General features: G+C 55.7%; 1 protein-coding gene across 3 annotated transcripts in view; it reads right to left on the bottom strand.

The window, feature by feature from the left end:
• Positions 1-4,553: 4,553 nt before the first annotated feature.
• The window catches only part of SCARB1 (scavenger receptor class B member 1), a 64,147-nt gene continuing 40,901 nt past the window's right edge, over positions 4,554-27,799 (bottom strand). Inside the window, exons 6-13 of one of the 3 annotated variants that reach the window (XM_027044220.2) lie at positions 27,535-27,650; positions 24,784-24,950; positions 19,458-19,576; positions 16,554-16,627; positions 13,407-13,458; positions 12,124-12,270; positions 9,357-9,485; positions 4,554-5,511 (exon numbers count right to left, since the gene is read on the bottom strand). In XM_027044220.2, the coding sequence (XP_026900021.1) occupies positions 9,357-9,485; positions 12,124-12,270; positions 13,407-13,458; positions 16,554-16,627; positions 19,458-19,576; positions 24,784-24,950; positions 27,535-27,650 (804 nt within the window). In that variant the 3' untranslated portion in view covers positions 4,554-5,511. The other 2 variants (XM_027044216.2, XM_027044219.2) reach the window with 2 other exon arrangements.

Raw genomic sequence — 27,799 nt, 5'->3', positions numbered from 1 at the left:
ACACTCCCCCAATTTAAGGAACACCCTGAGAACCGATCCGCAGCACCTCTTAGAGCCCTGGCCTCCGAACCACCTGTGTGCACAGCTCGCCCCCCAGTGGCAGATCCTGGAATTGCCCAGAAGCCGGCGCCACTGCAGGAGGAGAGAAGGGATTTTCCCAGCAGCCCCCAGGAGGGGGGACTTGATCCTCAGTGTGGAGAACAGTCCAGGCTTAAGCAAGGGATGAACCTTCTGATAGTTCACACTTCAGAAAGACCTCTCGAGCCACTGCATGGAGAAGGACCTCACAGGACCTGCATGGGAGCCTGGACCCGGCCAGCCGAGCCTCCCGGTGAGGGACCCCGATGGCATCCATCAGGTTGGCCCCAAAACAGTGGGCTTGAGTGCAGCGTCCCCAGCCCTGAGCCTTTCACGTGACGCCACCAACTCTTTTGAGATCCACACTTGACCCCGCAGGGCAAGTATTAAATTATCCCCATTTTTTTTTCAGATGAGGGAAGCCCCCCTCGGGATTTTATTCACAAGAACATTGCGAGCACTCAATAAATTGTGGTTTAAAGAAGGACCATCTGAGCAAACAAAGGAATTGCAGAGGAGTGCAACCATCTCAGTTAAGAATATTCCAGTTCCTGCACGATTGTAGGGACCGGGGGTTACACCACAGCCCGTTGGGGTTTGGGACTACAGCAAGTAGAATCGGGACTTCTACTGTTCTAGAACATTCTAGCATCATCTAGGGTACAGACACAGTGTCCCCGGAATTCACGGCGGGGGGGGGGGGATAGCTGAGTGAGCAGAAGTGATCGGGGAGGCTTCCTGGAGGAGAGGGCCTGGCTGGAATGGAGCCTTGGGTGATGCCAGGAGTGAGCGAGACAGGAGGGAAAGCTTCCATAGAAACCATACAAGGGTAACGTTTATTCCACGAGCAGAGTGGGCAGATGGGGGAATGCAGGACACAGTAAGGAACAGTAAGGAACAGTGCAGAGTTCCCACGTATGGCAGGTCTCGTGATACCTGGAGGAACATCTTTCTTTTCTTTAAAATTTTTTAATGTTTATTTATTTTTGAGACAGAGAGAGACAGAGCATGAATGGGGGAGGGGCAGAGAGAGAGGGAAACACAGAATTGGAAGCAGGCTCCAGGCTCTGAGCCGTCAGCCCAGAGCCCGACGCGGGGCTCGAACTCACGGACCGTGAGATCGTGACCTGAGCCGAAGTCGGCCACTTAACCGACTGAGCCACCCAGGCGCCCCTGGAGGGACATCTTTAAACTTCAGTAGTTGTGTGATTTGTTTTCCTGGATTCTGGAAAACAGGTAACTTGCCCATTGGACCCACAAGTTGAGAACAACCGCTTTTTTTTTTTCAAAAGAGAATTCGTTTTTAAAAGATGAGTCAGATTTTAGAAAAGCATGACGTTAACAGGGTCACATGGTAGGTGGGGGTTAGGGTGTCGAGTGCGCGCGTGAGGGAAAAGTCTGAGCCAGGGACGCTTTTGGGGATTCCTTAGACCAAGGCCACCCTGAAGGCTGGCAAAGGGTTAGGGGCATTTCCCTCACGGAGCCCTGGATGAAGCCATCGGATGTATTTGGGCTCCACGGCTGCACCCAAAAAACGAATCGGCCGAAACGTGACAAAGACATTCAGAAGGAAGTTGTTCACATGATGAGCCACGTGGAGGGCAGATCTGCTTCTTCATCCCGTGTTCCCTTGGGACACACACACACACACACACACACACACACACACACACACACCGGAATGCCCTCTAGATGTTGCCTTTTTGTTTTTCTTTTTATAAGCATGTAGAGCTCCGTGCACACGTATAAAAAAAAGTGTCTGTGTTGAGGCTCAGGCCCAAGTGTCCGGTCCTCAAAGGTCATCGCACTCCGCTTGGGGAGTCCTTGAGCTCCGCTTCCCAAGGAGAATAAATGGGGGCTTAAAGGGAACCATCTCGAAGCCTGGACTCCCCGCGAGCTTTCGGCCTGCAGGTCTACCCGAGAGCAGGCCCAGGCCGTGGAGAACATTCTCTCCGCCCCTTTGTGAGCGCCCCACCCCCCACCGCCCACTCTGCGGTGGGCAGACAGAGTCCCCCGCTGCCCTCGGGTCCCCACCGGAGGGACACCCGAATACTGGTTTACAGAACTAATCTAAAGGTTGAGCAATCCTGCTGCAAATGGGTGACCTCCTTTGTTGCCTTCTACACATGTGCAGGAAGGTCGAAGGGACCGGTCAGCTGACACATCAGCAAAAATACTTTTTGATGACAGACGGCTCTCTGACTTTTGCTCATTACTCAAGAGCAGAAGAATTGAGTGACACCACCATCAGGACATTCCTTCTGCCCCCCGGCTGCTTATTCATGTAAACAGGGCTTGTCCGTCTTCCATCTCCGAAGATAAGAATGGAAATGATGATAAATGTGGTCCCCTTCTGGCAAAAAGTTTTTGTCAGTCAAGGACACATGAATTCATGGGGGAGGACGCAGAAGCCTCATTCGCCTCCTCAGGAGGTGTATTTCCGGGCAAATAAGAACCACAAGGAGATTCCACTCCGAATGACTAAAAGGTTTTAAAATACCGAGGGCTGGCCATTACGCAGAACAGGTGACGCTCTCATGCCTTGCCGCTCCGAAAATTATCTGGCGGAAAGTCAAGAGGCTAACCCCAGAATTGCCGTATGGCCCCTACCAACCCCACTGCTAGGTGTTGTTCCTAACCGCCAAAAACTGGAAACACTTTTTTTTTTTTTTTAATGTTTCTTTACTTTTGAGAGAGACAGAGACAGAGTGCGAGCGGGTTGGGACAGCGAGAGAGGGGGACAGAGGACCCGAAGCGGGCTCCGCGCTGACAGCAGAGAGCCCGACGCGGGGCTCGAACCCACAAACCGCAAGATCACGACCCGAGCCCAAGTCAGGCACTCAGCTGACTGAGTCATCCAAGCCGCCCCAAAACTGAAAACACGTCTAAATGCCCTGCGAGTCCTGACTCGCCCAAATCCCCGCGGCATATGCAAACAGCGGGATTCTGCTCCGCGGTAAAGAGAAACAGACCGCTGATCGGTGCAAGGCTTTGCGTGAATCCCACGACGTTGTGCCAAGAGAAAGCAGAGGTCTTAAAAGACCATGCACTGTGCGATTCCATTTATAGGACATTCGCAAAAAGGCAAAACTACCTGGTTGCCAGAGGTTAGGCCTCAGGGGAAGGTTTTACCGCAGAGGAGAAGCAGGAGGGAATCAGCAGGGAAAATGAAGCTGTTCGTTAGGCTGGTTGGTGGTAGTCGCTCACGTGCGTGTAGGCGTTACAATTCCTAGAGCTGCACACACGTCAATTCCACTCTGCACACTGAAAACGTCGTAAAATGCGTATGAAAAAGGAGATGCGTTCCAATAAAGGTTTATGGCTTTGTGATAGATCACAAATGTGACCCATCGATGTTGCTGGTCAGTTGTGTACCTACAATGGAATGGCGGACCAGCGCCCCAAAATGTGAACCTTTGTGGTCACAAGAAGAAATCAGAACACCTGTTTGCATTTCCACAGACACTTGGGTTGCAGAGAAGTACAAGAGACTGATTAAAGGCGTGTATTATATGATGCTTCTCTGAACTTCTGGGGGAGGAGGAGATACACATTAAAAAGGCATCTGACAAGGAGACCTCGTTTGTGAATGTTTTTCAGGGGGAGTATCGTCTATAGATCCCATCCCGGGATACCTGGGTGGCTCAGTGGGTTCGGCAACTGACCCTTGGTTTCGGCTTAGGTCACGATCTCACAGTTCACGAGATCGAGCCCGAGTCGGGCTCTGCGTTAAGCGTGGAGCCTGCCTAAGAGTCTTTCTCTGCCCCTCTCCCCTGCTTGCGGTCACGCTCTCTCTCTCTCTCTCTCTCTGTCTCTCAGATGAAAAAGTAAAAAGAGGAGCGCCTGGGTGGCTCAGGGGGTTAAGCGTCCGAGTCTTGATTTTGGCTCAGGTCATGAGGTCACAGTTAGTGGGGCCCGAGCCCCACATTGGGCTCTGGGCTGGCAGTGCAGAGCCTGCTTGGAGTTCTCTCTCTCTCCACTCCCCCCACCAAACATAAATAAACATTGAAAGAAAAGGAAGAAAGGAAGAGAGAGAAAGAGAGGAAAAGAGAAAATGAAAGGAAAGGAAAGAAAAAAGGAAAGAAAGAAAGAAAGAAAGAAAGAAAGAAAGAAAGAAAGAAAGAAGAAAAGAGAAAAGGAAAGAAAGGAAGGAAGAAAAGAAAAGAAAAGAAAAGAAAAAAGAAAAGAAAAAAGAAAAGAAAAGAAAAGAAAAGAAAAGAAAAGAAAAGAAAAAAGAAAAGAAAAGAAAAGAAAAGAAAAGAAAAGAAAAGAAAAGAAAAGAAGGAGGGAAGGAAGGAAGGAAGGAAGGAAGGAAGGAAGGAAGGAAGGAAGGAAGGGAGAAAGAGAAAGAGGCAGGCAGGTAGCAGCCCAGCCCCTAGAGAACAGCTACCAGGAAGGGGCTATTGACTACGAAGAGCCCAGAATTTTCCAGAAGCCCCTCACTCCCCCACAAACAGGCTGTCACCGACGCCCACTTTAACTTTTAAAAAAGGTTTATTACTTCAATAGTGAATTACTTTTAAAAGATGATGAAACTCATTTCTCTGGCGGTAGAAAAGAGGCAGAGGCCTGCCCCGGACCAGACGGGACACCCACACTGACGGGGCGGAGGGCCCTCGTGGGGGGGCGACTCGGGGCAGAGCCCCCCGCCACCCCCACCCGGGAGCGGCCGGCTCAGTACACAGGATGACGTCAGTTTAGGCGGGAGGAGGGGGCCCCAGGCATCCCGGGCGGCACCCGCGGCAACTCTGGGGAGATCGGGGTCGGCCCGCGGAACAAGGACAGGCCGGTCCCGGTCACGCCGCTTGCTGGGGCCCGCGTGGCGCCGCCTGGCCCCCAGCCCGGGGGGCACGTGCGCGGCCAAAGCTCCGGGGCCCGGCCGGGCCGCCCCCCCCCCCCCCCCACCCGGCCCGCACGGCTTTGGCACGAGAAGTCTGCCTTCCCGGGCTGGGTTTGGGGACAGTAGTGAAAGGCGTGTCCTGCAGGCGAGCCAGCCAGCAGGGACCGCGGCGTCCGTGTCGTGGCTGGTGGAGGGGGCCCCGGGGGAGAGGGGTGGGGGAGGCGCGAGTGGTCAGGAGCCCGGGCCCTCAGGCCGCACAGGTCGGCCCGGGCTCACTCGGGGGAGGGGACCCGGTGCCCGCGGCACTGTGGGTCACCCGGACAGAAGGTTCCAGACGGCCCTGGTTGACGATGCCCTGAGTCTCCTCAGCGGCGGCTCCATCCCTGAGTGTGTCTGCGCACGCCTGCGTACTCGCGTGTGGACACGTGCCGGGGGTGTGCAGCGCGCGGACACGCATGTGGCAACTGGGGGGCTCAGGCTTTGGGACTGGTGGGCTGTCCGCCGAGGGAGTCCTGAAGAAGCGGGGTGCAGGGGCTGGGCAGCCGGTCCGGCTCAGTGGCCACGCTGGGCTGGCTGGTGACGTCTCTGGGACCCTGTGGAGAGAGGGGGGGGGGGGGGGGCTGGGTCACCAAGCCCGCCCCCACCCCCGGCCCCGCCCCCACACCCTCCCGCACGGAAACAGCCCCCTCCGCGTCCCCCTCGGTGTCCCCCTCCGCAGCGCCCACTTATCAAGCCGGAGAGGAGAAAAGCCCGGAGTGACATCCAGCGCCCCCCCGGACCGCGGTTACGAGGGCCCCCCTCTCTCACTGAACACTGCCCTCGCCCCATTTCAGAGGTGGGACAACCGAGGTCCAAAGGGACTTGCCTAACACAGTGAGAAGGCCAAGGCCAGGAATCCAGGGCTTATATGCGATACTGTTAACCCCAAACTGGAAACCACCTAAATGTCCACCGATAGAAGAAACTCACTTTTAAAATACAGTCACAGGACGGCATTGAGCACAGCTTTCACAAACAGAAACCCGAGGAAAGGAAAGCCAGCGGCAGAGTGACCCATGTGCCATGACGGCAGGGGGACAACTTTGTTAATCATCTCTTGTTCGTGGATATATGTATACAGACTTAGAGGGGAGAAGCCCACACACCAATTTCCCGGCAACGGCTGCCTCTGGGGGGAAAGGTGAACAACCAGGACGAGATGGTAACAATTAATGCTGTTGGGGCGCCTGCGTGGCGGGTAAGCATCCGACTCTTGAGTTCGGCTCAGGTCACGGTCCCACGGTCGTGAGTTCGAGCCCCGAATCAGGTGCTGCGTTGACAGCATGGGGCCTACTTGGGATTCTCTCTCTCAGTCTCTCTCTCTCTCTCTCTCTCTGCCCCTCCCCTGCTCATGCTCGCCCTCTCTTTCAAAATAAATAAACTTAAAAAAAAAAAAAAGGAATTGTTTTCAAAAAGTTAATATTGTTGAGTCCGGGTGAGAGGGAACATCACATACTATAATTTATTTACTTTTACGTTTTTAAAAGATTTCTCAACACATCTGTTAAAGACAGCGATGTTGAGGGGCGCCTGGGTGGCTCAGTCGGTTAAGCGTCCGACTTCAGCTCAGCTCAAAGCTCGCGGTTTGGGAGTTCGAGCCCCACGTCAGTGTCTCTGTGTCTCCCTCTCCCTCTGCCCCTCCCCTGCTCATGCTCTGTCTCTCAATAATAAATGGTAAAAAAAAAAAAAAATTAATAATATAAAATTAAAAAAAAAAAAAAAAAGACAGCAATGCTGAGGAGCGCTTGGGTGGCCCAGTCGCTTAAGCGTCTGACTCCACAGGTCATGATCTCATGGTTCGTGGGTTCGAGCCCGGCATCGGGCTCTGTGCTGACAGCTCGGAGCCTGGGGCCTGCTTTGGATTCTGTCTCCCTCTCTCTCTGCCCCTCCCCTGCTGGTGCTCTGTCTCTTTCTCTCTCTCTCAAAAATAAATAAACATTAAAAAGAAAAGACAGCAACGTTGATAAGAGAGAGGCTTATCGTCCCTCTGAGCCCTGAAGAAGGGAGAGGCCTTGGGGCCCAGCAGTGTGGCCAGGACACCCTGAGGGCCTGTGGCCACTTGTGCCTCATTCCCAAACCCCAAGGGCTTGCTTCTCCGGGCAGTGAAGAAAATCAACCCCTTCCCGCCCTCCCGTGTTTACCACCCCCAGGTGGGCAGGACACAGGGAAGGCTTGGACCCCTGTCCCTCTGGGACAGATCTAAGGCTTCCAGGGTTGAGCCACATTCAAGCCAGGGGCAGGAATAGGGGGAGGGGCGGGGAGGCCAGGCCAGAGTGAGACCAGCCTTGCACCCCTCCCCTCCACCACAGAGAGACCGCATGGGGACACCCAGGGGTGCCCAGAACCTCAGCAACGTGGCCCAAAGAGTCACAACTTAAGAAAGCCTTGCTCAGAAGTACAAAGGGAAACTAATCCCAGGCTGTGACAGGGGCCCTGGTCCATCCCAAGGAAGACACACATAACAGATCCGCAAGGAACCAGAAGGTGAACCACATTCCTCCTCTTCCTATTTCCTTCCACTTTCATTTGGCTGAGGAATGAAGACTTAGAACGGGAGAGAAATCGCTGAGAAGGTAGGACAGGTCCAGGAATATTTCCCTGAAGGGTTTCCATGTACGGTTGTCTAAGATGTTCACTGCACAAAGGCACGGCAAATGGGTTATCATGTTCCGTTTGCCAAGCCCTCTGCCCTAGAGCTGGCCAAGTCTGCCCAAGAGTGGCCATCTTCCTTCTCAATATAAGAACACCCTTCCGGGCTAGTGGAGGCCCCGTGTCCTGCTCTCTCCCAGGCAAGGCCACCCCTCGAGACCACTCCCATGCCCAGGTACGAGGCAAGGTGGGGGGCCTCCTCCAGGGACCCAGGCTGAGGCTCCGTGCAGGCTGGGGCCACCATGCCGGGGTTCCAGGTCTCCAGGACCATGGTCACTTCCCAGGTGCCTGGCCCCCAAACCAGAGCCTACAGGGCACTGCTTTCCCCAAGTACCCCACCGGGGGCAGAGGCAGCATCATCCCGCCTGGAGGCCGAGCTGCCTTCCGCGAGGCAGGGCACTAGAATCTCTCTAAGTCAGAAACTTCCCTAACAACTTGGAAACTGGATTCTGGGGGCAAAATGCAGAGGAGACCCCAGTTTTGTTTCTGTGTTATTGGGAAGAGGGTGGGGGGACACTGGAAGGAAAGGGGGACTAGTCTCCAAGCCCGGGGCCGTGTTCTCAGGAGGACACCCCGTGTCCTGGGTGTCCAGCCCTGGGACACCCTGACGTGATCAGGCCCCGGCCTCCTATTCCCCAGTTGTCAGGAGGAGCCCCCCAGGGCCTGGCTGGGGACACAGCTGCCCCTCCCTCCGCCTCCTCGCACCTGTCAACACAAACAGGCCTGCGCTCACGACTTCGCATTTTCTATTTTCTTTCCGCCTCCGGCCCTGGCAAACGACGCCGACTGGAGGCAGCCAACTGGCCCCAAAGAGCAGGGCGGCGGCCTCCCCCTCGTTCCGTGGCTCCCAAGAAGCCTACTTCAACCCGAGCCCGCGCAGCCCCAGAAGCTCGAGGGGGCGGTGCAGTTTTGAGAAGCCAGAGTGACAGCTGTTATCAGAGGTCCAAAACCCACGCGCGTCCCAGTAACTGCACGGGACACACCTACCCTAAACCCTTGTCACCGTTTACCGAACGTCCACCTCTCACCGGGACCCCTTCGTGGTTCTTGTTTCCTGTGGGGGCGGGGGGCGTGTTTGTGCGTCTGTTTTTGCTGCATCTGGCCAAGCTACCCTCTCGGGCTGAATCTGGGGTACCCGGTCGGTGCCCACTTGGTGCTTAGATTCTTTCTCGGTCAGTCCTCCCAGATGTATTGAGACTCGTGTTTCTCAAACGTTGGATCGTCCGCATCAGAATCCCCTTGTTGTGGGGGGGGGGGGCAGGGGGGGTCCATGAAAATACAGATCCCCGGGCTCCATCCGTGTGACTCTATTCCAGGGCAGGGGGGCGGGGGGGGGGGGGTTCTAGAAGGATGTGCAGGGGTCTCAATGTCTCAATTTTGAGCCAACTGCTTACATTCCCAGAGGAGTCCACTGCACCAGAGGTCTGAGAAGCACCTGTGGCCTGAACCTGGACCCTACGTTTCTAAGACAACCTGGGCAACGAACACGTCAGCCCGCGGAACGCGATCGCCCTGCACCGTCCCCTACCACGCCGGGGGCCAAAGAAACCGCCATGCACTGCTCCTCACGTCAGAAGGGCGGGTTCCCCACCAGCAAAATCTACAAGTACGAATTTACGGTCTGCAGACACCCCAGGAGAAGTTTAGGCTGAAGAAACGGATGAGGTCCAAAGTGGGTCAAGCCGCCAGAGTTCTATTTGCTACGGGAGGGGAGGGGAGGGGAAGGGAGGGGGCGTTACCTGGTACCCACCTACAATCTTGCTTCTTGCAGCACAGAGCCCTTGGGTGCTGATGTCATCAGGGATTCAGAATAGGCCTGAATGGCCTCCTTATCCTTTGAGCCCTTTTTACTACTACTCCAAAATAAATAGCATTTCTCCTAGAAGATAACCAAGCTAATTTATAGTTGACTCTGCAGCCAAACGCAAAAGGTTCTTCAATCGCCGAAAAGCAAAGAGCGGGGTGTTAAGTCCAACAACCGTTACCGACCAGAGAGGCTGAGATCGGGGGTGGGGGGCGGGGAGTGGGTGCCCTTCACCAGAGACAGAAATGCGGGTATCTTCAGGAAACACGCCTGGTCGGACAGACTAGCCACGCAGGAACGGCGGCTGTCGGCCCGAACATTCAGGCTTTGGACGGGAGCCAGGGTGGGGAGACGGGCCACGGTGGACAGGGCGTATTGGCCAAGAACCCACGGGCTGAGCAGGTGGCGTTTTAAAGGGACCAGAAACAGCTTGGCTATTTGAAAAGAACAACTTGAGAAGAAAAACTTCTCAGCAATTAAAATGTGCTGAGTTCACCAGCATGTGATGATGATTATTTTCTTAAAATCAGGACAAATCACATAAAACCACGGAAGGCCTAGGGGCACCTGGGTGGCTCAGTCGGTTAAGCATCCGACTTCAGCTCAGGTCATGATCTCAGAGTCTGTGAGTTCAATCCCCGCATCAGGCTCTGTGCGGACGGCTCAGAGCCCAGAGCCTGCTTCAGATTCCGTGTCTCCCTCTCTCTCTGCCCCTCCCCCGCTCATACTCTGTCTCTCTCTCCTTCGAAAATAAACATTAAAAAAATAAAAAAACACGTAAGGCCTAACGCCTGCTAAGTTCCCCCCCCCCCAAAAAAATACATAATGGGACAAATTTCCATTATTTGGCCTCCAGTGACACCTGTAGGGACTGCGTCCTCAGTGAAAACAGACGTCCTTACGGGGTCTGAGGGCGGTGAGGCCTGGAGGCCTGGAGGGAAGGGGCCTTAGCCAGTGATTTCCCACGAGCTTCCTCACTCTCCTTCCCCCTCTGGCTTTCGACGGACACTTAGGAGACAGAGAGGACACATCCAGCCAGTCCACTGGGTCCCCTGGCTGTGACAGTACACCTTCACTGCTGGAAGCACCCAAGGAGGGATCCACAGGCTGGGAGCTTGGCTTCTGGTCCCCTCCACCCTCCTAGCGTAAATCAGGCAAAAAACTATAGGGAGTTTCCTTGCGCTCCCTAGAGCGCGAGGTCTGCTCAGCCCGGTCTCCCTGGGCCCCCAACAGGCTGCTTACACCCCTCGATCACCAGGGACTCAAACACCAGAGCACTGGCATGATGAGAGCTCCGGGGCCTTGGCACCCTGGCACCAGGGCCAACCTTTCCCCCTAAAGGATGGGGAATTTGGAAGGCACATCGGGTTAAGGGTCCGAAACCTATGTTAGGAGCCTGGGAAGGTTTATCGTTGCCCCCAGCGAGCAAGCAAGCGTGCAAGCCGCCCCCCAAAAAGAGGAGAAAGCAGAAGAGTTGTTTGCCAAAGCTGAAGCAAGAAAGCAGGTGCTGCGGGGGCCCAAGGCCCCTCCCACACGGCTTGCCCATCCCCGCCTCAGGGCCTTTGCACTGGCTATTCGTGTGCTTGAAGCACTCCTTCTGTGACTCTGTGCTGACTGCCTCATTAGCATTCACATCTAAGCCTAAATTCTGCCTCTTCAGGGAAGGCTTTCCGGATGCTCTCTATAGCTGTCCCCAGCCCTCTTGAATACAATGCTCCCTGGTCCAGTAGCCACATAGGGCTGTTAGGTCTTTTAAGTGGGGTGAGTCTAGGGGCGCCCGAGTGGCACAGCCAGTTAAGTGTCCAAATCTTGATATCGGCTCAGTTCACGGTCTCACTGTCAAGAGATCGAGCCCCGTGTCAGGCTCCATGCGTTGGACACAGAGCCTACTTGGGATTCTCTCTCGCGCTCTCTCCTATCCCTCCCCTGCTCTCTCTCTCTCTCTCAAAATAAAAAAAACATTTTAAAATAAATAAATAAATAAATGGGGTGAGTCCGATTCAAGACCTGCCGTGTTAAAACACACAGCAGATTTTAAAGACTTAACGTAAAAAAAAATAATGTAAAATACAGTTAAATTTGTATTTTTTATATTGATTGCATGTTCATACGACTGTATTTCGGGCCTATTCGGATTAAACAAAATCTAGGATTAAAATCGATTTCTTTTTACTGGATGTGGCTACTAAAAAAACTAAGTTTCCAATCCCGGATGCGGCTCACGGATTTCTACCGGACAGCACTAACCTGTCACGTGTCCCGCCACCTTTATCATCGGCGGAGTGATCTTTTCTATTTACTTGGTCTTCTGTCTCCCCAACGGGGAAGCCACGTGCCCCCAGAGCGGGACCGTGTCTGTCTCATTCACGGCCGTGAACCTGGCACCCAGCAGGTGCTGACTTGACGAGCAAACCATTCAAGGACCAGGTCTCATTATCAGAGCCCACCCAAAGCCCCTCCAAGGGAGGGTCCCCAGGCCGCCCGGGACAGGCAGAAAAAAGTGGTAAATGCGGGACGCGAGTGAGGCAGAGACGCAGGGCAGCTCCCCTGCCCCGGGCAGAGACATGGCACCGCTGCCCAAGGCGGGCTCCAAGCTGAGAGCGTCTGCGGGAGCGACTGGAGGAACGGCCGGGCGAGCCCAGCCGAATCCCGCTTACCCCGACAGGCGAGCAGGGGGCCGTTCGGCCCGGGCCTCCCTCCAGCCGCCACCTACCTGGCTCCGGATCTGATGGATGATGGGGATGAACAGCAGGACGCAGCCCAGCCCGACGAGGACGTACTGGGCATAGTGTAGCACACTGGGCACCAACACCAGCTGGGTGTAGAAGGTCTGCAGGGGCTCACCTTCCATTGCCCCGCTCTGGGGATGGAGAACAACAGACTAACAGGCTGGGCCGCACTCGGCAGGCCCCGGGACACGGAGGCCGCGCCACGCCACCTCCAGGTCCCCCGCCCCTTACCCGTCTCACGACTGCCCCCCTCCCAGAGCTTGTGATGGAGCCTGTGGGGGCCTGCGTTCCCGCGGGGCCCCAAGTGGGACTACATTTCCCAGACTCCCTTGCAGCCGGACAGGGCCACGTGATCGTGTTCCGGCCAACAGGAGGCGGGCCCGGTATGCTGCGACTTCCGGCACGGCCCACAGACACCTGCCCGCGGATTCTCTAGTTCTCTGTCCTAATTCCCTAAAGGTGACGGGCTCTGAGGCTCCCCGGGAGGGCGGGGCCATGAGGCAGAGCTCCGCCTCCCACAACCGGCCCAGCCTGAGAGGTGAGCTCTGCCTGATTGAAAACAAGCTGGCCATGGAAACCAATTTGACAATAAATTTCATATATTGAAAAAAAAAAAAAAAAAAAAAAAAAAAAAGAAGCTGGCCAGAAGGAACCCTGAAAAGCTGGGAGGAAAGAAAGTTCGAGGGAAAAGCTGATACCCTGGGGGGCGGCTGGGGGGCTCAGTTGGTTAAGCATCCAACTTCGGCTCTCTGGGCACGATCTCAAGGTTCGTGGGTTCGAGACCCGACGAGGGCCTAAACCCTGGCGCTTGCTTCGAATTCTGTGTCCCTGTCTCTCTGCTCCTCCCCCCCTCGTCCTCTCTCTCTCTCTCTCTCTCAAAAATAAACATTAAAAAGTTTTTTTAAAAAAAGAAAAGCTGACACTCTGAAAAGCAACTTCCTCCCTCTCCAGAGAAGTGGTCAAGCGCATTTACAAAATTACACCCTGGGCCAGATAGAGCTTCACATTTTCATGCAGCTTCTGTCTTTCTCACCTCAAGTGATCCTTTCAACTCCGTGGGATAATTGATATAAAGCGCTTGGACCTCAGGAAGCTTCTAACAGATGGTTTTATAGCCCCCCCCCCCCCCGCCCCTTCCAGCTCCCAGCCCAGCCTCCCCTCCTCCACAAACAGCCCCCCTCCTGCAAAGCCCACACCGGCCCCTCCCTGGGGTCCCAGACACCACGCCCAACGGTTCCCGCGCAGGCAACGTGAGACAGCCTCTCACCTCCTCAAACCACATCAACGGCAGGACTACTGGCTCGATCTTCCCTGTTTGTCTGGAAATAAGACCAAAACATTGTGAGTTTTGTCAGCATGTTTTTTATGTCAGGCAGCTTTGGACATGTGATCGTAGGGTCCAGATCAGGAGGGATTTGATTTTGCAAGGACTGGATTGGTGCCGGCTTGAGAGAGGGGTATTTCCTGGCAGGGAGCAACTCGGCGATCTGCTCACATCTTTTTGAATTAAAAACTCACGTCACCTACACGGTGGGGGGCCGGGGGGACTGCCAGCGACCTGGCTGATGCCCACTGGTTCCTTTTAGAAACAAAAGCCCCCAGTAATTCGGGATGGTAATGCACCCGGCACTATGCTCACCTCCTGCTTTCCTTTGGAGAGTCTGGAGGCTGGGTCCACGCCAGAGGGTGTCTACGTGACCAGGCCCCAATAAATACCCTGGGCGCTGAGTCCCTAATGGACTTCCCTGGTAGAAGACACTTCACATGCGTTGTCACAACTCAATGCTGGAGGAATTAAGGGCGTCCTATGTGACTGTCCCAGGAGAGGGTTCTGGAAGCTTCTGCCTGGCTCCCGCAGACTTCACCCCGCGCACCTTTTCCTTCGCTGATTTTGCTTGAATCCTTCCTCCGTAATCAATCACAGCCACGAGTACAACTATGTTCTGGGTGCTGGGTGTCTTCCCAGTGAATCATCGAACCGGACGGTGGTCTGTCTTGGGGTCCCCCCGGCCCAACTGACTAGCTGCGTGACCTGGGGCACGCGACCTACCCTCCCTGTGTCTCCTCCGCCAAGTGGGTACTGCACTGGCACTGAATGCGGCCCCATGAAAAGTGCTCAGAACACCCACCCTATAGAAACTACTCCAAGCTCGTTACTGTCATCGCTGTTGTTCGTTACCAGCAAACAAACGGGCCAAAATATTCTTCAGCTTCACCGTTTTGGGGTCTGCTTAAAGAAGGCACAGCCGGACGGAGGGGAAAGGGGACCCACCAGGGGGACAGAACCAGAGTCGGCACGAATGGCCAAAATCCTTCAATCACCACTCTCAGAACTCTCTCGGGCCGCCTGAGACACAGAGTGTCGTGCAGGGCAACAAGTTTATACGGCACCCGCCGCGGAGGTGACACACAGAAAACATTACAGAAACACAACAGGAAGTCCACGCTGGCCCCTTCTTATTTGAGTTTGTAAGAACTGGTGTAAGTTCAGGGCAAAGAGCACACAACCCAGCTGTCCGGATCTTGCGAGGATGGGGTGCCAGAGTCCCCCGGACGAGCCACAGCGAAACAGCTCTCAGTGCAGGCAGCTGTGTCTCCGGCTTTTTCCCACGGCCACTGCCCACTGGCCCTCGGGGCTGGCGGGAGGCACCGCTGTTAGACCGGTTCCTTCGAGACCAGAAGGAGTTGGGGGGGGTGGGTCAGACAGCTGTGTCGCCCTGTCGTGCCTGTCGCCCCGCACCCAGAGGCCCAGAGAGGTCAGGTCAGGGTAGAGGCCCGGGGGAGTCCCCACCACGCAGAATCCAGCGGCCCCCGGGGGTCCTGCTGACTTGAGCAACGTTTGTCCGGGATTCAAATTCACTTCCCACAGGTGAAAGTTAAGAGAGCGCTGGTTAAAATGCAGATTTTGAGAAACGCCTTTGAAAATGCACCCGATGGGGCCACAGCGGGCAGGTGTGAGCCCCCTGGTGCTGGGGAGGGGCGGGTCCTGGGCCCCATCCCCACCCGGCTTGCCTGGCTTCTCCTAGTCACCTGCTGGCCCCCCACGAAGTGATGCAGGCCCCAGAGCTGGAGCTCTGGGGTGGGGGGGGGGGGAGGGAGGGGAGGGCAGGCGCCTGGTGAACCCCCTGTGCCATTTCACCACCTAGCACACCCTCCGACAGCCCCCAAACACACAGATAAAAAGCCAGGGCGGGAGCGGAAGAGAGGAGCGTGTTCTTTCCAGCTGAAAGGCATTTTACAAAGGCGGCGAGATAGATGCTCACATTCCTGCAGCCCAGGAATCTTTGTAGGGGAAGCTTTTTTTAACGAAACTATTCCAAATATGCGTAAAGAAACAAAACAAAACACGACACAGAAGCCAGACCCCACCACCACGACTAAACCGGTGCAGCCCCTCGCCCAGCCCCCTCACGGCACCCCGTTCCAACCGCCGCTGGCGAGGATCGTGGGGGCCCGACGGCTCCCGCGCTGCTGGCGGGAAGGCCAACCGGGCAGCTGCCGTGCAAAACAGCAACTCCAACGCTGAACGCCGAGTTCCCGCGACGCCCGGCGAGGGATCCGCCCCCAGGTGTCTGCCCAAGGGAATCGAAAGCGTGCACCCACCAGAAACATATACGGGCACGTTCGCTACTCACGACGGCCAAAAGCGACAGAGACCCAGATGCCCCTCAACTGAGCGAGAAGACACGCCGTGTGCGTCCAACGGAACAGGATTCGGCCATAAAACGGAAGACGCTGGGACACCTGCTACGCCTCGGATGAGCCCTGACGACACGACGCCAGACGGCAAAGGCCACGTCTCCTACGCTTCTATTTATGGGACGTTTCCGGCACAGACAAATCCAGAGACACCGAAAGTAGATCAGGGCCTGCCAGGGGCTGGGGGAGGCGGGGGGCGGCTGCTAACGGACCCGGGGTATCTTTGGGGGTGACGGACTGCGACGGCCCTGCGCGACTCCACGGATCTGCCTCCAATCACCGAGCTGTACGTTTGAAAAGGGTGAGCGTAACGGTATGTGAATTGTATCTCGGTAAGGCCACAATGCGACACGGAAATGAAGCAAAACACCAAGGAATAGCTTAAAATATTCCTCCCACAAAGGGAAGAGTCACACTTTAAAATGCCTGTTGGGTGAGTTTCCATTTTCAAAGACTTGCTTTTGCTAGGATTTAATTTTTTTTTTTTTTTCCAGTTTTCTGTTGAGCGGGAAACCGCTTGGACAGAAGAGTCTGCTGAATCTGGGGGACAGATGTTAAGACAGAAAAAGCGGGGGTTCCGGGCCGGGGACCAGCCGGCACATCCGGGAGGAGCGGCTCCCTCCCCACGTGCGTGCGGGTCCCTGGGGACATTCCCCCAGGCCCAAGTCCCCGCCCCCAAACAAGCCACGCGGCCCCTCCTCCCGGACCCACTCACCCGATGCCTTTGATGGCCTTGACGTACAGGCTCAGCTGTAGTTTCACAGAGCAGTTCATGGGGATCCCGGTGACCTGTAGGAACAGCACGGTGAGGGGCCTGGGTTCGCGCCCCGGGAACGCCCCCAAACCCACGTCCCTGGGCCCGCTCAGAGGGCAGGCGTCAGGGCTGAACTGCCGGGGCACCGGGGCCTCCCCGCTGGCTCCAGGCCCTTGGGGGGGGGGGGGGGGAACACACGCTTCCCCGCAGGCTCTTCTGCCCACGACGCTTCTCTGAGTGCAGAGTGACATTTGCCACTCGTTGCCCGCCCCTCCCCCCCTCCTCCAGACCAAACAAAATAGATTTGCATGTGAATATAAAGTCGCTCTCCATCACACAACTTGCCCTGACTGTCTCAAACCTAATGATCTTTTACCCTTGTGTTCAGTTTTATGGCTGCCGCCTTGTTTTTTTGGAGAAATTTGTAATTTCCGACGCGAGGTGGTGACAGGAAACTTCCTTTGTGCCGAAACCTACCCTTTTCTTCTAAGAGAGGAGTTTTTAAAGCGGTAAGCAGACAGCAGGAGAAGCAACACACACGTAGGCCCCAACTCAGGGAGGTGGCTCCCGAAGAGGAAAGGGACCGAGGTTGGAGGTCGGGAGGCCGGAACTGTCGCCTCTTAGCTGAGGCCTGTTTCTTTATCTGCAAAAGGGGCTCATTCCTGCCACCTCACTGCAGGGCAAAATGAGGGATGGAAAACAGCCACACTCAGGGCCATAAACGCTTGCGTGACGATCACGCACACTGGGGGAAAGGGAAATATCTTCCATGGAAAGTAGGCCTTCCGGGCCCCGATGGCACAGAGGGACAGCGCGAAGGCCGTGCTCCCGAGACCAGGGAGAGCTTGGACCCAAGAACCGGCAGGCTGGGAGGGAGTCCACCCGCGGGTGGAAAAGTGATAAGGCAGCAGGCCGGAGGCTGTCCTCCTCAGAGAGGCCTGCTGGCCGGGCTGGTCGGCGGCTGGTGTCCGGGAACCTGGATTTTGGGAGCCCCCACCCCCCACTCCCTAACTGATAAGGGGGGCTCACTGTGCCTGGACTGTTTGTACAAACGTTGTGATTTATGCCATCAGTCTTCCCGCGGGGAGTCTGGAAGTTTGGAAGGTACCAGGCAGAGGGTGCCGCTGGGAAAAGTCCCCGGTGAGCACCCAGGGCGCTGTCTCTAACGGGCTTCCCTGGGGGATGATTCACCGCACTGCTGGGGGAACTAAGTGTGTCCTGTGCGGCCCCCCTGGGAGACGGTACTCCGTGTCCTTTCTCTGCAACAAATCACAGCCGTGATTTCCACCATAGGCTGAGTCTGGGAGTCCTGCTAGCAAATCGTCAGACTTGGGGGTGGTCTCGGAGACCCCGAAATGTTAAGACGATGTGGAAAAGCCTTAGCATTTCTTTTTTTTTTTTTTTTTTTACATTTTTTTAAATGTTTATTTTCGAGACAGAGAGAGACAGAACGTGAGCAGGGAAGGGGCGGAGACAGAGGGAGACCCAGAATCCGAAGCAGGCTCCGGGCTCCGAGCGGTCCGCACGGGGCCTGACGCGGGGCTCGAACTCGAGAACCGTGGGATCGTGACCTGAGCCGAAGTCGGACGCTTACCGACTGAGCCACCCAGACGCCCCGAGCCTTAACATTTCTAACAAGAACGAACGAACTTCAGTGGGACACATGATATATTAATATTAATTACTACCAATTTAATTAATGAATACCATTAAATTAACCTCATTAAAATTCACTAGATATTAGCACAGGACATGAGGTGGGGGCGTCAGAAGGCCTGTGTTTGAACTCAGCTTTGCCACTTCCTCATGCCCACTTATCAAACCCGTACCTACTGAGTTCCTCTATGCGAATGGCTAGAAGTCAAGCGATGAACGGAACAGAACGGATCTTTCCTCTGTGGAGCCAACGGTCCCATTTATTAGTTGTATCACGTGACCTATCTGGGCCACAGTTTCCCCATCTGTACAATGGGAGGAGCAGTGCTCACTGCCCAGATAATTGTGCAAATTTACTGCGTTACTGCATGTGAAAGTCTCCGGCTGGTGTCTGGACCATAATGAGTGTGCAAGCACCATTTGCTGGAGCTGAAGTGCATGTAGTCACAGTTGACTCAACCAGCCTGGGTTCCTAGTGAAGAGAGAGGGGGGCGGGGCAGGGGGAGAAGGTGGAGTGCCAGGGGCTGGTGAACGGAGTCAGGAGCTCCGAAAATCTGAGGGGTACGCAGAGAAATGACGTGGAACGGTGTCAGGCAGAAGAGGTTTGAAAAAGGCCTGTGCGGAAGGCCACGAGTGTCCATGCAGGAAACAGAACCCCGCAGGATTTTTAATCAACAGTGAAGGCCGCCAGGTCCAAATGGGCACCTTTTACAGTGACAGCGATACTAGGAGATAAGGCAATCAGGTAAAGATAGGCCCACAGGAGGGCCACCTCTGTGGGCCTGCTACCCTCTTCTCTTGGTCCCCGCCTGCAGACAGAATGTGACAGAGGACACATTCCCCAGAACCCAATTTATCTACAAGATATTCCAGGCTCTTGTCGGGACCTAGAGATCTTTATGATATATTGGCACGGTCAGAGGGCTCTTCTGGCTAACTGGTATGCTGATAATTCTAACTGATTTACTGTCTTATGGTCCTTTCAGAAAGACAATTCCCTTGTGACGAAATAATGGATCTTTTGAACTATGGAGTCAGGGCAAAGTAGGGACCTCTGACAGCTTGACATTCCAGAAGCTATCAATGCCAAGGAAAGCCAGGCTTCCCATCACCCCCCTACCCCACCACCAGAATAGCTCAGTGCCTGGGGGGAGGGAAGGGGGAGAAGCTGGCATCCCGCCCCCCACAGGCTGACAGGCAGGGGCTCACCGGGTGGACGTCCAGGAATAAGGAATGTTCCTCTGGGTTGGGGTGGAGGCCAAGCACCGCCTCTGCCAGCATCGGGTCGGCGTTGTAGAAGTGAGGGTGGGAGAGAAACAAGGGTGCATCTAGAAGGCAGAGGGGCGGAGAGAAGGGGGGGCATCAGACAAGGGAGAGCGTCAGCACGTCCAAGGCTTGCTTCGTGCCAGGCTCACGGGATGAAACAGAGCCGCTGCCTGCAGAGCCCGCGGATGATGACAAAATGCAAACGACAATAACTAGACAGAGAGAATCCCTTCATCCGGCCTGTAAATGCCTGTCAAGTGCCCAAGAGATGCCAGGCACTGGGAAGAGACGAGCCCTGTGTCCCAGGGATGGGAACGGAGGAGCTGCTGACGCGGGTGAGGAGATCACAGGAAGGAAAGGAGGATGGTTAAAATATGCCAGGCAGGGAAGGCCAGGGCACGACATTTCAGGGGGAGGGTTTGGCAGAAGCAAAGGCAGGGAGGTGGGGAAATGCACGGTGCACGTGGAGCAGACAGGGCATTGAGGAGAATTACAGGAGTTGAGGAGAGAAAGGTAAGTCGAGGCCAGATCTGGACTTGGGTGGGGAAGGGGTATCTCGATCGCCAAGCCAAGCAGCCCAGGCTGTATTCCGCAGGCAGCGCGGCGATTTTCGGAGACGCGGAGGGGTGCACGCCTGCGGCCAGGTCTCCCTAACGTAATGGGAAGGAAGGAGACGCACCTGCTTCGCTTCCCCTCTCCCAGCAGCCGGTGTGGGGGACGGACGCCAGCGAGTGTGAACAGGGACTGACTCGGGCCCCTCCGTGTGAGCAATTCACACCCAGAAACATGAGGCTGAACCTCCCCATCAACTGATCGAGCAAGGCAAACACCAACACATCCTCGTATGCTCAGGACAACGTACAAAGGGCCTGACGGACAATGAGTTGACGAGGAAAAGAATGAGTCTCTCTCAAAAACCCACGAGGATCCAGAAGAGGCAAATCCTAGAGACAGAATGCAGACTGAGCTCACCAGGGGCCGGGGGAGGGGAGATGGAGAGTGGCTGGTGACGGGTATGGGTCTCTTTTCGGAAGGATGAGAACATTCTGGAACTAGACAGAGACGGTAGGTGCACAATATTGTAAATGTGCTAAATGCCACTGAACTGCATTTTTTTTTACATTTTTAAAAATGTTCATTAATTTGACACGGGGGTGGGGACGGGCAGAGAGAGGGAGACAGAGGATCTCCGTGCTGATAGCAGAGAGCCCGATGCGGGGCTCGAACTCACGAAACGTGAGATCATGGCCTGAACCGAAGTCGGACACTTAACCGACTCACCCAGGCAGCCCTGGACTGAACATTTTTAAATGGTTAACTTTAGGGGCTCCTGGGTGGCTGAGTTGGTGACGTGTCTGACTCTTGATTTTGGCTCTGGTCATGATCTCGTGGTTCATGAGTTTGAGCCCCAAAGTGGGCTCTGTCCGGACAGGGCAGAGGCTGCTTGGGATTCTCTCTCCCCCTCTCTCTGCCCCTCCCCTGCTGGTGCACTCTCTCTCTCAATATAAATAAATAAACTTTTAAAAAATAAAAAAAATAAAAATCTTTTAAAAAGACAGATGGGCGAGGGGCGCCTGGGCGGCTCAGTCGGTTGAGCGTCCGACTTCGGCTCCGGTCATGATCTCACGGTTCGTGAGTTCGAGCCCCGCGGCGGGCTCTGTGCAGACAGCTCAGAGCCTGGAGCCTGCTTCACATTCTGTGTCTCCTTCTCTCTCTGCCCCTCTCTGACTTGTGCTCTGTCTCTCAAAAATAAATAAATATAAAAAAATAATAATAATTAAATTTAAAAAAAAAAAAAAAGATGGGCGCTGGAAAGGCCTCTTAGCACTGACAGAGACTCTGCTGGGGGTACCTGGAAGGAGGGTAAGGGACAGGGAAAGCACGAAGGCTCTCTCCCAAGTCGGTCAATGTCACTTAAAGCCACCTCCTGGGACCTTCGAAGCTACCTTGAGCACCCCAGCCCCAGAGACAACGTCCCACAATTCGGAAAACCTCATTTCCCATTCTCCCATCTCTGCCGTGAAAGGAGACCACCAAAGCAAACACGAGGACCCCATGTTTACAGACGGCAGAAGCGAGACCCTCAGTAAGGGGGGCAGTCACCTCGTCAGGCCCTTGAGGGTCGCAAATCTCAAACAAGCCCCCGCGTGCGTCCAAGCCTGGGGAAACCTAAAGTGGGTGAGACCAACGTGCCATCACTTGCTTCGGACGCTAAGCACGCTTGATTTTTCCTAGCAAGCGCACATGCACGAGCCCTTTTCTATTTGATTTCCAAACGTCACAGGCAATGAGTGGTCAGCCATTTATAGCTTTGTGGTGCCCCCAGCCAGACCGAAGCCCAGGATCGCCACAGATTATGACTAAGAGGCTCTGCTGAGCAAGTCTGAGGACCTTACACAGCATGGAAGTCTGAGGAGCCGAGAGTCATGATCCGGGTGCCGGTTACACGGGTCCGTGCGCTTTGTGGAATTTCAAACTGCACGTGTTGCTTGGGGACCTCTAGGTACACGTGTTCATTTCAACACAAAAGGGAAAAATCTTTATACCTATGTTTTAATTCCCTTGCGCTTTTTTTTTAAGTTTATTTATTTATTTGGTGGGGGGTGGGGCGGAGGAAGAGAGAGAATTCCAAGCAGGCTCCACGTTGTCAGCACAGAGCTCCACCTGGGGCTCCGACCCACAAACTGGGAGATCATGACCTGAGCCCGTATCAAGACTGCGACACTCAACCCACTGAGCCACCCGGATGCCCCTAAAATTCCCTTGCACTTTTGAGGTCGTTTGGGCAGATGTGCTAAGATAAGACAGTGCCAACCTCGTCCCTAGCCTTCCCGAGCGGATGGACATACGGTCTGCACCTGCCGGGCACCCACTCTTTCTTCTGCAACCTAGACCCCAACCCTGGAACCAGCCCGCCCCTCACAGGCTAGGCGAGTGCCGGCCCCACCCACGGAATCAGGGGCTGAGCATGTGACACAGCCTGGCCAATCGGCATAACCCTTGGCTACGGTGATTGGCCGTGGATCCAAGGTGGACCAATCAGGGTGAACCCTGGGAGCTTTTGCAGGATGAGGAGGTCTTATGTGGCCCCCTTTGTGCAGGACCCCAGAGGAGAGCAGGGGAGCCTGGGGCCCGAGGGGCTTTTGCCTGCCAGCAAAGCCAGCCTGGAAGGAAACCGAGCTGGCACACGGGGCGGAAGGCAGCTTCCGACGACAGCTGATCTCTGGAGCCATGCCCACAGACCCCACTGAAGGAAGAATTCAACAAAGGGCAAGGCCAGGGGGGCTCACACAAGGCCACGACAGAGGGCATTTCCAGCCCCCAGCTCTAAACCCGTCACCTACCGAGCACCCCATTCTGCCTGAGCTTGGGGACGTCGTCCAACCCGCAGACAGTCCTTCTCCCCCACAAACCCTGCTGCAAACCACCCCTCTCGGGTCCCCATCTCCAGCTGGAAATGCGGCTTCGGCCCCCCACAGGCCCCCAGGAGGCAAGACCCAGTCATGTGAGGAGTGGTTTCTTGTCCCACCAACCGTGTGACCTCAGGCATGTCCCAGCCCTGAGCCCCAATGTCCTAAGTGCAGGATACACCCACACACCCATACCTTCAAATGCTCCATACCAGCCACAGTTCTAGAAGCTGAGGACAAAGCCCTGCCGAGAACACTTACAGTCTAGTGAAGGACACAGACAATAAATAAAACCAAACACACAGTCAGGGATTCCAGGGAGTGCCGAGCACCAAGAACGCGATCAAGGGTGAAGTGACAGAGAGCGGCTGGCGGGGGCAACTTCAGCATGGAAATCAGGGCAGGCCACCTGGAGGAGGTGGCATCTGAACAGACCAAAAGGAAAGGAGGGAATGATCCACATAGATCCACATGGATATCTAGGGAAAGGACTCTGCAGGCAGGGGGACAGCTGATGCAAAGGGCCTGAGGTAGGACCAAGCTTGACAGACTCTAGAAACAGGGAGAAGACGATGGGGCTGAAGACAAGCTGGTGGGGGAAGCAGAGGAAGAAACGATGTCAGAGAAGCTGGCATGGGCCAGATCCCGCAGAGCACGGAGACCAGGGTCAGGGCTCCGGCATACGTCCGGGGGAGCTGTTAGACATTTGAAGCAAAGGGCTGGCTGGCAATCCGTGTTTTGGAAAGGTCCCTCGGGCTGCTGTCTAGAACAGCATCCAACACACCTTTCTACAACGATGAACATGTGGTCCTTCTGTGCTGGCCGTCCTGTACGGAGGTCACCAGGCACATGTGGGTGGTAAACATCTGAAAGGCGGCCAGTGCGACTAAGGCACCACCTTTTCAACCTGGTTGCATTCAAACCCGTTTCGATTTACGTAGCCCCGTGGGGCCAGTGGTGAGTGACCGCACCGGGCAGACTGGGGAACAGATGGTACGTGGGGTGACGGCAGTGCGACGTGGCGGGAGCCAAAGGGAGGGGCCCGGACCGCGAGGAGGCGGGGTCCCGGGAGGGAGGACGGACCCCCTTCACTGCTCCATCCACAAGCAGAGGCTTTCTCTCCTCCCAACATGGGACAAAGGGCCCTTCCCACGAGGCCGCGTCCTCAAGGCACGTCTCCTGGTGTGGCAGGCACAACGAGGCCCTCCCCAAAGACGTCCGTGGAGCCCGTGAAAACGTTAGCCTCCCCATGGCCAAGGGGACCGAAGGACGCAGGTGGAATTAAGGCTGCTAATCGGCTAGCCTTTAACTCAGGGCATGTGGCCCGGATTACCCCCGGGGGGCCCTGGATGGTCTCCGGGGTCTTCAAACTGGAAGAGGGAAGCAGGAGAGATGTGGGATCAGAGATGATCGTGGACGTGGGGCCAGAGAGACGTGGTGTCGCTGGCGGTGAGGCTGGAGACAGGGGCCAGGAACCAAGGGATTCCGGGGGCCTCCCAAGGGCACCGCGGCCCGTGGATCTGCCCTCGAGCGTCCAGCCAGGAAGGTGTCAGCCCGCGGGCATCTGAGCCCTCGCCTGGGGAGGCCTGCGTCGCACCGTCAGAGGCGATAAAGTCGCTGTCGCTCTCGGCCCCTAAGGTCGTGGGAATTTGTGCGACAGCCACTAATCTACGCGGCGTATTGCTTTTTCAGATCATCGGTCCGCTGCCCTCCTTATCTCCGGCCAATTAATGGAATTATCAAGAGTAAAGAGGCCAGAGATTAGACAGACGGCGGGGGCGCGTAGGGACAGAGAGATGCCTGGTCGCGTCCGGCTACACCCTCCCGCCCACCCTCCCGGGGGGACGAGAGGCACGTACTGAACCTGCAGGTGCTGATGTTCTGAATCCCAGACTCCAGGCAGGGGCAGAAGCCCTCGTTGGGCGGGTAGGTGGAGCCGTTGGCAAACAAGGTGCTGGGGGCCACAAAGCGATAGGTGGGGATGCCTTGGAACACCCCTGACTCCTTGTAGACCAGGTTCATGGACCTGTGGGGGACAGACGGGGTACAGGATGACGTCCCGCACATGGCGGCTAGACCGGTCCCGCTGAAGGCGGCCCCAGCTGAGCCCCTCCTCACTGCACTGTCTCCACCCGCACTGCCACCCACCCCCCACCCCCACCACCCCCAGGTCCCAGCAGCTGCCTCCGTCTCTCAGCCGGGGGATTGCCAGTCGCTCTCCCCGCCTCCCCGCCCACACCCATCTGGTCTCCACAAGCAGATGGCAGTTTAAAATAAGAACACAGTATGTCGTGTCCCCACGTGAAGTCGCAATTGCTTCCCGGGGCGCCCGGGTGGCTCAGTCGGTTGAGCGTCCGACTTTCGGCTCAGGTCAGGATCTCGCGGTTCGTGGGTTCGAGCCCCACGTCGGGCCCTGTGCTGACAGCTAGGAGCCTGGAGCCTGCTTCGGATTCTGTGTCTCCCCCTCTCTCTGCCCCTCCCCCTCTCACTCTCTCTCTCAAAAATAAATAATAAACATTTTAAAAATGCAGTATTCCAGTACTTTTTTTCTAAATTTTTTTTTAACGTTTATTTATTTTTGAGACAGAGAGAGACAGAGCATGAACGGGGGAGGGTCAGAGAGAGGGAGACACACAGAATCTGAAACAGGCTCCAGGCTCCGAGCTGTCAGCACAGAGCCCGACGCGGGGCTCGAACTCACGGACCGCGAGATCATGACCTGAGCCGAAGTCGGCCGCCCAACCGACTGAGCCACCCAGGCGCCCCTCTAATTTTTTTTAACATTTATTTATTTTTGAGAGACAGAGAGAGAGCATGAGCAGGGGAAGGGCAGGGAGAGAGGGAGACACAGAATCCCAAGCAGGCTCCAGGCTCCGAGCTGTCAGCACAGAGCCCCCCCATGGGGCTCGAACTCACGGACCGCGAGACCATGACCTGAGCCGAAATCGAACATTTAACCACCTGAGCCGCCCAGGTGCCCCATCAATTGCTTCCAGTCTTATCTAGAATAAGATCCATTGTCCTCACCACGGCCCAAAAGCCTCTTTGGGGTCCAGCCCCTTTACAGCACCCCACGGGCCCCCTGGCTGTGGCTCAGACGTGCTCCCTCCTGCCCCTGGTCCTTTTTCTCCGTCCGGCCTCCCCGGGCTGATCACACATCCAGCTTCAGTTCTGCACACACGTGGTGACTGAGCCGCCACCGCCTCAGCCAGCGGCACTGTGTCCCCCACCCTGTTCACCCTGCTGTGTTTCTCAAAGGCACTTCTGAACTTGAATATGGACTCTGGATTACAACCGTGCTGTCCACGGAGGCCACCTGTCACACACGCCCCTCGGATGGGGCGAGTCTGCGTGTGGCCCGCCGTAAGCTAAAACACATCCCACATTTCTACAGCTTGATACAAAAAAAATTTTTTTTAAAAAGTGACACATCTCAGGGCGCCTGGGTGGCGCAGTCGGTTAAGCGTCCGACTTCAGCCAGGTCACGATCTCGCGGTCCGGGAGTTCGAGCCCCGCGTCGGGCTCCGGGCGGATGGCTCGGAGCCTGGAGCCTGTTTCCGATTCTGTGTCTCCCTCTCTCTGCCCCTCCCCCGTTCATGCTCTGTCTCTCTCTGTCCCAAAAATAAATAAACGTTGAAAAAAAAATTTTTTCTTTTAAAAAAATTTTAAAAAGTGACACATCTCAACAACATTTGACGTTGCTTACAGGCCAATGTGGTAATGTTTTGGATACAGTTGGGTCAAATAAAACCTATCGTTAAAATTAACTTCGTGTACGTCTTGTTACTTTTTTTAACGCAGCCACTAGAAATCTAAAATTGCAGACAGGACTCGCGTTCTTAGGGGACAGCAGCGGCCCAGACAACAGTGTTAAGGCGGATGCTAGATTTCTTCATTTTCATGACGGTAATGTGCTCGCGCAAGAAAACGTCCTTGTTTTTAGGAAACGCTCCCTGAGGTATTGAGGTGTCCAACTTACTCTCGGACGGTCCAGGGGGCTGAGCAGTGACGAGAGAGCGGATGGGGCAGGAGAGAAATGACCTCCAAAACTGAGGGAAATGGCACCTGCTTGCGGCTTTTCTCTGGGTTGAAATTTCTCATTTTAGAAAGTAAACAGAGGCACAGCAAAGGCGACTCCAGCAGAGGGGTCTCTCAGAGGAGAGCTCTGTCTATTCTCACCCTCACTGGGGCCCCCAGAATCCACCGGGCCTCCAAGGCCACACTCTGGAGCCCAAAGAGGCTGTCGGACACGCGTCTAGAGATCTCAGCATCCAAATGGACAACTGGGCAGCTGGACGGATGCCGCAGGGAGCCGGTGCTCACCCCATTCCCAGCCCTCGGGACCCGATGGCTTCCTGCACCCGGCTAATGCCACTTACCAGCATGCCGACCCCTGCCCGCAGCCTCTCTGGGTGCAGGAGGGGTGTGGCCCTTCACGGTGTAACCAAAGAGTGTTCCGGACCGTGCCAAGGGCCCACGAACACACAAAGAGCCAAACGTGCTTCCCAAGCACACGCGAAAAGCCACTCGGTTAGGCCGTGAGCGTCCACAAAGCCAACTTCCGCTGCCCGGGGAAGGCCCAGGATGACCCAGGATGTCCCAGCAATTACCGGCAGGCCTCGGGGCTGTAGAATTCCAGTGAGGTCTCGGGAGTCATGAACGGCGCCCACATCTGTCCAGACGTCCCATTGATCATGTTGCACTGGTCAGAATGCCAGTATTTGACCTGCGGGGAAGCGTTCGGACGCGCCCACTGAGCTCCGCGACGGCTCTCGGCGATGACCACACCCGACCTGGGGCGGCGACCGCACGGGGCCCCGGGTAGAAGGGCGCCCACCACTCCATTCCAGAAGCCGGTCCCCTCGGGGAGGCGAG

Source organism: Acinonyx jubatus, chromosome D3, assembly GCF_027475565.1.
Source record: "Acinonyx jubatus isolate Ajub_Pintada_27869175 chromosome D3, VMU_Ajub_asm_v1.0, whole genome shotgun sequence".
In the NCBI taxonomy this organism is placed as follows: Eukaryota; Metazoa; Chordata; class Mammalia; order Carnivora; family Felidae; genus Acinonyx; species Acinonyx jubatus.
The sequence above is the reverse complement of the archived record's forward strand: the minus strand, read 5'-3'. Positions and strand labels throughout refer to the sequence as shown.